General features: G+C 38.8%; 1 protein-coding gene across 6 annotated transcripts in view; it reads right to left on the reverse strand.

The window, feature by feature from the left end:
- APP (amyloid beta precursor protein) overlaps positions 1–13124 on the reverse strand; it is a 276610-nt gene that overhangs the window by 15215 nt on the left and 248271 nt on the right. For 3 of the 6 annotated variants that reach the window (XM_033855991.2, XM_033855989.2, XM_019922563.3), the window contains 2 exons: positions 12755–12976; positions 4283–4336 (listed from right to left, as the gene is read on the reverse strand). In XM_033855991.2, coding sequence (XP_033711882.1) covers positions 4283–4336; positions 12755–12976 — 276 coding nt within the window. The remainder of the gene's footprint in view (positions 1–4282; positions 4337–12754; positions 12977–13124) is intronic. The other 3 variants (XM_033855992.2, XM_033855990.2, XM_019922564.3) reach the window with 1 other exon arrangement.

Raw genomic sequence — 13124 nt, forward strand, 5'->3', positions numbered from 1 at the left:
CTATTCTTATTTATGTTCTTGCTTTAAAATGATTAGCATTTTCTAATAAGTTTCATCTTATTCTGACCTCTAATCTTCCTGATACAAATGTTTATTGGGCTGTGACACTAATGCTCTTTTATTTCTCATTAGTTGTATACTTTTATCTTTCTACAAACCCTTTTAAATCTGAGGTCCCTTTAGAACCAAAGTGATTTCTTTATACCTTACCCTCTTTCTGTCATCGGGATCTAACAGTGCAATAGTTAAAATTATATTTCTGAGATCTTAAGAACACTCTCTTGAATAGTCTTTCCTTCTAGAAAAACCCACACTCTTTCTGAAAGGACACGAAGATTACTTTTAATAGTCAAAAAAATTTCAAATTCATGTAGCAAGTCAGAACAACAGATAATTAATTATAGCACAATAGTTTGCAGGACTCAGCGGAAAGAGCTCTCCCTAGTTCATTTTTGTACAGCATGTATAGTCATTCACTGAAAAGCCTTTCTATATATTAAGCAAATGTCATTAAAAAGGGGAAAAAATTAATAAGCTTGCACCAGGAAAATGTCACTGATAATAAGCTGAAACTGCATATAGTGATATGTGATGAGAAGTTTTAAATAAATCGCAGGGACCTTCACTTACAGTTTTACCACATGCATTTTCCGAGTTGTCCTGATTCCACTCTAAGCTCTGACACCAGACTCTCATTCTCTAAGCTCTGACACCAGGCTCTCAGTAAGAAGGGAAGCATGTTCATTTGAAGAAGGAAAGCATGTCCTTCAGGAAACCTTTCTCAAAGGATCTGGTTTCCTTTATTAGGACTGGAGAAGCATGGTTAAAATTATAGTGGAAAGGGTAAGTTTTCCACCCTGTGAAGAGTCTGCTAATGTACAGACGTAGCTCAGAGATACTGCAGGTTTAGTTTCAGACCATTGCAATAAAGTGAATATTGCAATAACGTGAGTCACACTATTTTGGGGGGGTTCCCAGTGCATATAAAAGCTATGTTTGCACTATACTGTAGTCTACTCTGAAAAACAATGTGTGTATCTTAATTAAAAATACTTTGTTGCTAAAAAATGCTAACCATCATCTAAGCCTTCAGCTAGTTGTAATCTTGCAACAGTAACATCAAAGATCACTATCACAGATCACCATAATATAATAACAACAAAGAAGTTTGAAATAATGCGAAATTACCAAAATGTGACACAGAGACATGAAGTGAGCAAATGCTTTTGGGAAAATGGCGCCAATAGACTTGCTCACTTCAGGGTTGCCACAAACCTTCAGTTTGTAAAAAATGCAACATCTGTGAAGAGCAATAAAACGAGGTATGCCTGTATTTGTCTCCTTTATTCTGGTCAAATGGTGTTACTTGTCCTTCAGAGTCTATTTCTCTCTGGAAATAAGCCCAGGGGAGTAGCTGTAATGGTCACCATCCCTAGAAATCACCACTGATATTAAAGGTGTTCCTTCCTTGACACTACATTCTAGAAGTTACTGTACCCTGTTATTTCAGATATGGAAGTCAAGGAGAAGTCATTTTCCTCAGTTGTGATTATACAAAAGCCCTTTCTTTACTTGTTTCAGAGTGACAGCAGTGATTATTTAAAAAACAATGACATCAATTGAATAACATGATGTGACAATCCTGGAAAGGGTTTCTAAGTTTGGAAAATCTAATGATATAATTGAGCACGTTAGACTCAAACACGTGGTCTCATAAAGTGTGATGATGAAGAACCGAAAGTAATGCTAGAAAACACAGGGGGAAACTGGTCCAAATGCTCAAAAGACTCACTACAAGCACAAAAATATAGACCATAGTATTTCTTAAGACATACGCAGCAAATAGGACTGTTCATAAACATACCTTAGCTAGAATCTCCCTCACTTCCTATCTGAGCATTCTTTCCCCACTATGGCCCTCTTCTATTGGGGAACCCAAGCCTTACAATAGTGTAAGAAAGGAAGTTTGGCCCAGGCCATTCTCTCATCTATCTGTATAGAACATTCCACTCTTCTTTGACAATGGATGTGCCCAAAACCTTTCAAAACCTATCTTAAAGCTCATCTCCAGCAAGTGCCCTGATTAACGTGCCCCTTGGTTAATGTCCCATCTGCTCAAATCACAAACAAACATCACAAGGTGGTTTACACTTTATGTTACTTTGTATATCCGTGCCTTTCTAATTCCATCTCATCTTTCTAAATACACAAAATGTGGCCTTTCTATTCAAGCTCCTGAGAACAGGGGCCTTATTACTTAATTTCTTTTGACCCTCCAAAGCAGTTGGAGAGTCTTTGTGATATATCAAAATGAGCTATTGCTATTGTTACAACAAAGACTTTAGAAGGAGTTTCTTCCCATCTGTATGTTACCTCTAAGTATTCTCAAGCTCTTCCCTTAAAACAAATTGTTTTTGTTTAAGAATGTATAGAAAAGTCCTTTTCATTTTAGATTTTTTAAAAAAGGAAAAAAATCTACTTCAGTGGTGTTACCTCTTCCTGGGTATTTCAATAGGAACATAATTGCCCAGTGTGCTCAATGTACCAACTTAATAAAATTGGTTGAATGAGCGCTTCTAATTCACATTTCATGCTTGTAGATGAAAAGCATCTCTTCCTTTAAAAATAAAGTAGGAAGTGCCATAAAAAAGGCCCAAGGCAAAGGACCAACCTAAGCTAGTATCAGCTGCAGTTAGAATGGAACGGACCCTCACTCAGCCTTGGGCCCTACCAGTGGGCTGAGCAGGCTGGGGATGTGTCAACTGCTGGTTCTTTGAAATTTATTTGTGTGACACTGGCAATAAGGAAGACGTTAGAAGAGCTGAAACTGGGTCTGACTTACTATAATTTAAATTTCTCTGAAAAGCCCTACAGAAAGAGATTCATAAAATCAAGGAGATTGGCTGTCAAGATGTGTCACTCCACGGCCCCCGCTGCCCTGTTAATTATAGCGCAGAGGCATGAAGGTGCCACAAGGCAGACACTGAATTTCTCGTCAGTGATTGTGGTGGGAAGCAGATGGAACCTGAGCCTGTACTGGCAGAGAGGGGCAGGGGCTGCTCCTGGCCCGGCTGCTGACTGCATCTCAACCTGGGAGCAAAGGTCAAACTCCTTGTGTTAACATCTCCATATGAGGTTAATGCCCTGTTCCTAGTACCGCATGGGGACATTACGAAGATACAGAAGAAAACATTTATGGGTAGGTTTGCACTGTTGGGAGTAAAATCTCCCCAGAGTATATACAGATTTGTCAATTCAGTAACTTCTCTTTTTGATTCATTGAAAGCAATGGGTACTTATCAGTTGGGCGAGGTAGTGCACGGGGTCAAAACCAGGCATGTATGTGCTTTTGTTGGGTGTGACATTATTCTTAAAGCTAAATTTAAGATATAGGAAGGTGAAAGTGTGTTTCTTCTTAATGCTTGGGAAACTACCAAAAAAAGAAGTGTCCACAGGGAGATCAGCTCGGTGCTTTGTGACCGACTGGAGGGTGGGAGGGAGGGAGACGCAAGAGGGAAGAGATATGGGAATATATGTATATGTATAACTGATTCACTTTGTTACGAAGCAGAAACTAACACACCATTATAAAGCAATTATATGCCAATAAAGATGTAAAAAAAAAAAAAACAAAGAAGTGTCCATATCAGTGTTAATGGGAATTTTAAGTACTATAAAAAAATAAAGAACTTGTATAGAAAATTAGGCACATACCTCAGCTGCATTTTAGACACTCATCAAGAATAAGTATATATAACCCACAAAAGATAAAATGGAAACACTTCTGGGCTCTAAAGATATTCCAATTCTGATATTTTTAGGAACTCATGTCTACTTGAGGAACTGACTCAAGTTTGAGCCCAGTTCAGTTAGAAATGGACCATCCGGATACCAAACAAGAAAGAAAGAATGAGATATTCCAGCAGTAACCAGGTCGTCACCAGCTAGAGTCTGCATCTGTGTAGGTTTCCATTCTTGAGGACCAATAGGCTCTACAGAACCCTCTCCACCAGAAAATCAAAAGGAAAAAACAAACGTTGGAAGGGCTCCTTTTTATTGTTTCAAAAGGAATGCTCAGAAAGCAAAAAATTGATCGCCTAATTAGGAACTTGGGAAATGAAGTGTAAGGAAAAGCAAAGGGGAGTTTTAAAAAGTTTGGTTTCCATGGTCATTTCAAACCCTGCTTCTCCATATCTGCAATTCAGAGAGGCTGACCCCCAAGAAAGGGGCTGCGTCTGTGCAAGCGCGAGATGCGGAGGGGCGGAGGGTCACCGGGATATACCTGGTCGAGTGGTCAGTCCTCGGTCGGCGGCAGGGCGGGCGTCAACAGGCTCGACTGGGCACAGGAAGCAAGATACACGGAAAGCAAACAAGACAAATCGAGATGGTAAGTCGTGGCTCCTGAACACAGCGCAAGGAAAAGCATGTGCAATACACAAGTTATTAAAAAAAAAAAAAAAAAAGCAGCTAGAAAAGAACCACAGTGAATTAATCCTGAGCATCAAGGATGGGAGGGGTACCACTTCAAAAGGCTTATCGCTCTTGATGTGCCAATCCTACTCCTTAGTTTTCTAATAAATGTGCTCACCAGGATAAGATACGCGGCAACATCAAAGAAGAGGGGCTGGGAGTGTGGGTTTTCCTCTCAGCGAATTTAGAAATAGTTTCTTGGCTTTTGATTAGAAATAAAATACATTATGCCCAGCGCAGTGGAAAATCTTAAAGATATCTCCTTTTACAACTATCCAATCTTATCTTTTTTTAATCTTATTTTATTTTACAGTTAATTAACTACAAAAGGACTCCATTAAATCGCCAGGAGAAATGCAAATAGGAATTTATCAGGAGAGGAACGTTTCACCACATAACCCGCCATTTAGCGAATCCAATTTGTTCCCAGTTTGAGGGTAGAAGAGGTAAACCAGAGTTTCCTCCCCCTCTCTCTGTATTTTTAAAGACTGGTTTCTATTTAATAGATGACATAGAGTTGAAATGTGTGAAGTGCAAATACTTCCTTTCATATTTGTCGACTTTCACAATTTTTCCTTTGCGAGTATTCTGGGTCTGACCCAAAGAAAACATTGCAGTCAGCACAATAGTGCCCACTGTTGTTGACCATTAGCTGGTATTTCCAAAGTGCTTCTGACTCTCAGAAAATATTAACTTGAACTTACCCTGGTCTTTGAAGAAACAGGCAAGGGAAAGAAACAAAGCTTTTAGGATAAATAATGGACAAGGGGCCAGTGAAGCCATGAGGGAGGATAAAGCCTCTTGGGTAAGGTCTAGGAAATATAAAAGTAAGAAGGTAAGGAAAAGTGAGCAGAGGTGTCCATGGGAAGAGAAGGTGTGCTCGACGGGATGGCATTTGGATCAAAAATTTCAGTAAGACCATACAGCTTACTGATGCACGCAGCCCGGGCATTCAAAAATGGGATTATAAGCCCAAGTCGATTTTGAATGCCACACGTTAGCAGGGAACAGTAAGGGAGAAGAAAGTGGCAGCAAGCCAAGTCTACAAAATAGGAAAAAAAAATGTTGCTGAGAATACCAAGACATTTGGATGTATCCAAAGAAAAAGGTGGTTTGGTCCTTTATCATGCAGCCTGGCAGCACCATAGAGGAGAAAAGGAGGGCGGAGGCATCTAAACCCAACATTTACAATGCAGGCGACTTGGGGCAAATGATCCCATCCGAGGCTGTTTCTTCACAAGTAAAACAGAAATAATACTTATCTTCTAATTGAAATGAGGAACCAAAAATTTTAAAACTCCATTTCAAAAACTCTCAAATACTATAAAACTCCATTTATTAAATATCCTATTTATGAAATATTCTATGACAACTATTGTGAGGATGAGTAACACTCTATTCGTGTATCAGATTAAGACATACTTCCTTCTGCAACTCACAAATACATTTGAACAATACTGTTTCTCTGTATTTCATCCTTTTTCCCATCCGCAACAATGTATGGTGAGGGACTTTTTATTACTCCTTATAAAATGGTGTTAACTGAAGGATTGTTGTACTTTTTGAGAGCTTCCTGATGACAAGAGCCCCAAATGGTGCTTCAGTTGAAGGTAAGAATGTACCAAAGCAAACTCACAGAGCAAAAAAGTAACTTAAAGTGATTACCTTCGTCAATGGTTAAATCATTAGAAACTGTATTCCACTCAGGGGAAAGCAGTTGAGTTTGTGGTTTAAATTTGGACTGAAGATGTGGTAGTCAGGCTAGTCTCAGGGTCCATTTTAATGCCACCACTTGTTTTCTCTGCGCTCTTGGGCAAACCTCCTTCTTTCTGAGCTTCTGCTTTGTCACAAGGAAGCTCGGTTTTTCCAGGGCTCAAATGTGCACACACATGCCAAAGACCCTTACAAATGATAAAGCCCTATTCCATAATTACTCAAGGGAATATGGAAACACATCACATGCGCATAGATAAAGGTCTGAAAGATATTACCACAAAAAGCTGTCATTAGTTTATTCTGGGTGAGGAGATCATTCCTAGAAATTTCTCTGCCTTTCTGTTTCAAGGTTCGTGTATTATTTGAAAACAGTAATAAAACTATATTTTTCAGGAAGATAAACAATAATAATTTTAGTGACTTAAACTGCAGTCTGCTTTAACAGTGTGAGGCTGATTTAATATGAGTAAATATTCAAAAAATAAGTAACTCGTGTTCAGTGATCGACATCAATAATTAAAAGATAATTTCATCACTGCAAAAAAGAATATACATTGACAAGAAAAAGGAGTGCATTACTCCCCAATCCAAAATAAATACTTTCTAATTTTTCAAATGGACCATTACTAGTTGAACCAGCAAGTAAATTCAATATAGTGTTCAAAACATGTTACTTTGGCTGTTTAGTAAGTTAAACATTAGAAACAGATTGTCTTAAAGAGTTAAAATAGGCAGAAATATGTTATTCTACTGCCATCAGCAGCTCTGAATCAAATAGTCCCCTATAAAAAGAGAGAAACAAAATGATGGAAGTGCTAGGACTTTTGAGTTTCTTAGCTCTGGCATTCCTTGTAATAGACCAGTTCTAAGCTAAATGCTGCCCAGCACAGCCTCCCCTCCCCATCAGGCCTAAGGTGATGGAGGAATCAGCAGGAAATCAGTTTTACTCGTAGATAAGAGGGGCCTGAAAAGCCCTGGCTTGCAGGTTTGATGAAAGACATTATTTAATCTCAATTTCCTCATTTAAAGTGCTTTGTTCATTGCTGCTTTATGGCTAAGCGAAAATGTACGAGAGGGCAAATTCACAATGCAGTTACACAATACGATGTTACAAGACATAGTGTGCCTCATGAAGAATATTATAGTGTTTTGTGTATGTATTATATACACAGACAAGCTGACTGCTGGCCACAAAAACTTTCTGGTGGCCACTGCATTCTTCCTCAACTTCAGGCTGTTCTGGTCAGGCAGTCATGAAAATGCAGAGCAAACACAAATGCTATCAGCACAAAAGCTTTCAGCCAGATGATTTCACAACCCATGAGAACAACTGTTTTATGAACAACAGCTTCACTTCAGTTTAGCCATTTCAGTTTTGTGGCTCAACCACAGAATAACAATCCCTGAAGGCAAATCGCAGCTGGTCAAAGAGCCTAAAATATTGGAAAACTGTGTTTGTGATATGCTTATTTTTTCAATATAAATTAACAGAATGCTTGAGGGTCTGACCCCCTCTGTGGACTTGACTGATTGTTCTTGAGAAAAACAAATTTTTGGTAAGCGTTCGAAGCTCTGATGATGATAAGGGTTGCATGAACAATGAAAGGAAATCCTTTGAGAATTTTAGGTATTTTCAATAGCTTTGTGTGCAAGCACATGTCTGTAAGATTAACAAGGAAAAGGCTCTGGGGAGAGGGAGAAGAGGAAGATGGGGAGAAAGGGTAAGATTTTAGGACTGTTATACGGCTTGTTATATTCATTAATTTTAAGGATATACTGTTTGGGTGTTAGGGTGACTCTCTGAGACAAGCTGGTAAAACCTCTCTAATATGATCCTGGTTCTATTTAAAAACAAACAAAATAAAACCAACCAACCAACAAAAAACTACCACTGAACATTTACTACATTCTAGGCACTTTGCTAAGAGTTTTCCATACCATCTCATTTAATGCTCACACCCTGTCTCTGAGTTAGCAATTATTACCAACTTTATTTTACAGACTAGGAAGCAGCCCGAGAGGCTCTGTGACTTGCCCAAATCACGTAGCAGCGCTGGAATTTAAACTCTGATGCACATAATTCTGTAGTGTGGGATGTTGATATGATGGGAGAAGGAGGGTGGACATTACTGGCTTTTAGTGGCTGGGGACAGGGGATGCTAGATGGCATGCACAGGGCAATCCCACACAAATAAAAATTGTCCTGCACCCTACACAGCTTCCTAAATTCCTGTTGGACATTTATGTATTTACGATTATGTGAGTCCAAAACCTAATTCAGCTTTATATATAAACACAATGCATTTCTGCACAGTTCTTACTGTAGATCTTCCTGGAGCTCACCATTGGATAAAATGAAGAAAGAAAAACTAATTCAGGGCCCCTGTATCAGTCTGCATCTGTATTTGTCACATCCATAAGGGGGCAAACACCTGACTGCCATTGTTTCCACTGGTAGTCAAGCCTGAACACTCGTTGAAACACTTACTATAAATTACATCCATGGTATTGACTCCCCTACCAAACTCTGTCAGTTCAGTTTAAGATTCATTGTTAGAGAGACTTTTCAAAATGTTATAAAAGGAGTGGTGGTCTGATGATGGTGAAAACCAGAACTCAAGCTCTGAGATCTTACATATTATTGCCTCCAATACTCTTATGTAAGATTTTGCTGTTTGTCAATAACACCCTTATTTAACAAGAATATTAGCTCTTTTTTTTTTTTTTGGCATTACGTGGGCCTCTCACTGTTGTGGCCTCTCCCGTTGCAGAGCACAGGCTCTGGACACGCAGGCTCAGCGGCCATGGATCACGAGCCCAGCCGCTCCGCGGCATATGGGATCTTCCCGGACCGGGGCACGAGCCTGTGTCCCCTGCATCGGCAGGCGGACTCTCAACCACTGCGCCACCAGGGAAGCCCTAAATATTAGCTCTTTTGATGAGGCCTAGGCAATGTAATAGCTGTATCTTGGTCAGGGATCCAGAGGCACTCAGTCATGGACTTTGTCCAACTGGGCACCTACCTTGGCAATACTCAAGGGCCCTGGTGTGTGTGTTCAGTCCATTGCTGTTCTGGGGTATCTCCAAACCATTTTTGTTCTTGACCTTCCAAAAACTGATCACCTTGGGTAAACTGATCACTTTGGGGAAACCCAGGATAAATCCAGTTTTTTTTGGATTATTTGGCAAGAGAAGGAGAAAAAAAAAAATCACAGCTTGCTTTCTAACTTGTACCATCACTGCCTTGTTTCTTGTTTGATTTGAGGGAATTCTTAAGGGGCAGAAGAACAGGAAAACAGTTGAGAGTGCTGACAATGGCATCAGGGGTGGGATTTCAGGAAGTGGCTTTAGTGAAATGAAATAGTTCCTTTTTATATTTCTACGTAAAAGGAACAGTTAGCATTATCCCATTTTTTTCCTAAACAAAATGGATCAGTTTGGCTACTATTTAAAAATTTTAACATAAGAAGCATGTTTAAATATTGATAGAAGGCGTATAATTTTTAGTGGAGATCATATATATGCCTATGAGTACACATAGAGTCAAGATAAAATGCTTAGGGCGTATAAGAGCAGATTTATTTAACTGCGGTATTACTTATACTATTAATATGATAAATGCAAAGCTAAATTTAACTCATTAAAGACACCAAGGAAACATGTAGGCTGATATTCATATATAAAGCAGTTGAGCTCTCAAGATCTGATGGAGAAAGGGAAATTCTGAAATTCAGGAAGTGAAGCACCTTCTGGAATGTTTATAACGTTTTGCTATTCTCTATTGTGGTCTGTGGTACCAGGCTCATTGCATTTCACCGTATTCACTAAATTTGAAGAGTTAACATAAAACAGGGGCTGGAGTGTCTTTTATCTTCATTAAACTTTGCACAGTTCACATTTCTAAAGGAAATACCAAATATGACAACAAACATCCACATTAATGTCTGTAAATTAATTTTACTCTGCTGCTAACTTAGCTTACGTTGTGAGTTTTCTAAATCCCTTTCCATAAATTTTACCAGAAATAAATTACAATTCGCAGTACAAATTTGTAGTACAATTTGTAGTATAAATTACAATTTGTACAAATTTATCCTCTATTATTTGTGTGTGTGTTCATAAAAATGATTAAGGTAAACGCTAAAGTATGTTTTATCCTACTTTTCCAAAATCAATAAATAATGGAAAATATTAAATGGGAACTTTTCATTTATAGAAAATATATATTTAAAAGACGTGAAAAGGTCTTAAATTATAAGAAATTGATATTTAATTCTTTATAAATTATAATTTTAGAATCACATTGGAGATGAGTAAGTTCTCAATGGCAGAGGCAATTTTTAATAAAAATAGAGAATAATCTATGTATTTAAATTTTTCCATAAAAAGCTAAAACCTGGACATAAGTGACAAACTACACATTTAACATTATTTGGTATAAAAAGGGCATTAAGGACTGCAATTTTCTACCAAACAAAGTTTGTCAAGACTCCATACATGTTACTTATTTCTCCATCAATTAAACAACACAGTATCCTAAAGGAAAAGAAAAAAACTTGTGTGTGTTCAGTTTACAAAATGTTTACAAAATTCAGTTTACAAAATTTTTCACAAAAAAATCTCATTAGAGACTGACTGATGAGGATTTTAAATGACCAAAATGTATTTATATTAAAAAATGACAAAACTAGCATTCTAGTAATAATACAATTTAATAGGGAAGTCACCCAGATCTTTGATAACTAAGTATCCTTAAATTCTTTTCCTCTATGTTAGAACTATTTTTATAAATGGTAGTCTTAATTATTTTTATATTATAAATAACACTGCTGTTTATGGTCTGATAGTATTACTAGAAGGTACCTTTTTCCAAATTAATGAAACACATTTGGGGTGATTACTCATGTTATGGAAACAGTCCATATCAAGATTTTCTGCAATGGTTCTTTAAAAAAAAGCTTCTCGGGCTTCCCTGGTGGCACAGTGGTTGAGGGTCCGCCTGCCGATGCAGGGGACGCAGTTTTGTGACCCGGTCCGGGAGGATCCCACATGCCACGGAGCGGCTGGACCCATAAGCCATGGCCGCTGAGCCTGCGCGTCCGGAGCCTGTGCTCCGCAACGGGAGAGGCCACAACAGTGAGAGGCCCGCGTACCGCAAAAAAAAAAAAAAAAAAAAATTAAAAAAAGCTTCTCCAGTGCACTTATGGTCTAATATTGGATTTATATTTAGTCTGAGGAGTAAGTGATTGTATTTTGAGGTATCCATACTACATATATCCATATTTATTACTGTCAAAATATTACTGTCAAAAGTTGCTTCTTTAACAAAGAAAAACCACAGATAAAATCCTATGTGTTCTCGGGCTTCCCTGGTGGCACAGTGGTTAAGAATCCACCTGCCAATGCAGGGGACACGGGTTCGAGCCCTGGTCTGGGAAGATCCCACATGCCGCGGAGCAACTAAGCCCATGCGCCACAACTACTGAGCCTGCGCTCTAGAGCCCGCGAGCCACAACTACTGAGCCCGCGTGCTGCAAATACTGAAGCCTGCATGCCTAGAGCCCATGCTCTGCAACAAGAGAAGCCACTGCAATGAGAGGCCGGCGCACCACAATGAAGAGTGGCCCTAACTCGCTGCAACTGGAGACAGCCTGCGTGCAGCAACAAAGACCCAACGCAGCCAAAAATAAATAAAAATAAAATAAATTTATTAAAAAAAAATCCTGTGTGTTCTTGAAAAACAAGGTATTAGTATCTCGAAATCAACGTGTTCCTATGTTCAAAATTTTATACTTCTGAACATGTAAAATGATATGGAATAAGACTAAAAAATTCTCTCTCCTAATTAGATATTATTTGAAAATTTCTGCTAAGAAATCCCTGTGAATGAAAAGTACATAATGCATTGTGCAAGTTTGTTGACAGAGAAAATCTTGCTTTTCTGAATTATCATAGAAGAAATGTTTAGGTCAATGTGCTTCTTAATTTTGACAGCTGCCTTATATTTAACTTTCCAAACACAGAATTGTATAACTCTTAAGCAAATTACTTTTCATGACATAAGTAGTTCTTTATCTTTGCCTTTAACATTTAATGTGATCTGAAATGTAATGCACTAGAATAAATAACCAATGAAGACTATTTTGGTGGCTTTCAAACCTCCAATTATGCAGGCCCCATCAAAATTTCTCTCTCTGGGAATTCCCTGGTGGTCCAGTGGTTAGGATTCTGTGCTTTCACTGCCGAGGGTGCAGGTTCAACCCCTGGTCGGGGAACTAAGATCCCGCAAGCCTCGCAGTGTGGCCACAAAAGAAAAAAAAATTTTCTCTCTCCACTGAGTGAACTGTGATTTCCACAGTTTTATCACATGTCTGTTTTCTTCAGAGGTGTGCATTCTAGGTCACTGTCTCATAAACACTAATTGAATATTGTGCTTTCATTCCAGAAGCAACAAAATACCTCTCAGTGAGAAAGCACTTTTAAAAATTCATATCAAAAGTCACCTCTTAAGAACACGAGAGAGATTATACAACCAGACTGAACACTTGTTCCCTCCTGGGCTTCTTACCTTCGTTTTCTGTGTTGGCGGGCACGGAGTCGACCCCAAAAGGATGCCAGGGCTGGAGATCATCCAGGCTGAACTCTCCATTCACGGGAAGAAGCTCCACAGTGGTTTTGGTTTCAGTCAAAGATGGCATGAGAGCATCATTGCCATAACTGATCCTTGGTTCGCTGATCATGTTGGCCAAGACATCGTCCGAGTAGTTCTGCTCTTTCTGAAGCAGCTCATCTAAACAAAACAGAGCCATGTCTTTGGTGAGTAACAGCAACCATCACAACAGAAGGAGCAGCAGCGGCTACCAACTGCTGTCTGCCAGGCACGAGTGTAACTACTTGACATGCATGATCTTATTTACAGCCACAAGGTGGGTACCATT

This window comes from Tursiops truncatus, chromosome 4, assembly GCF_011762595.2.
Source record: "Tursiops truncatus isolate mTurTru1 chromosome 4, mTurTru1.mat.Y, whole genome shotgun sequence".
NCBI lineage: Eukaryota > Metazoa > Chordata > Mammalia > Artiodactyla > Delphinidae > Tursiops > Tursiops truncatus.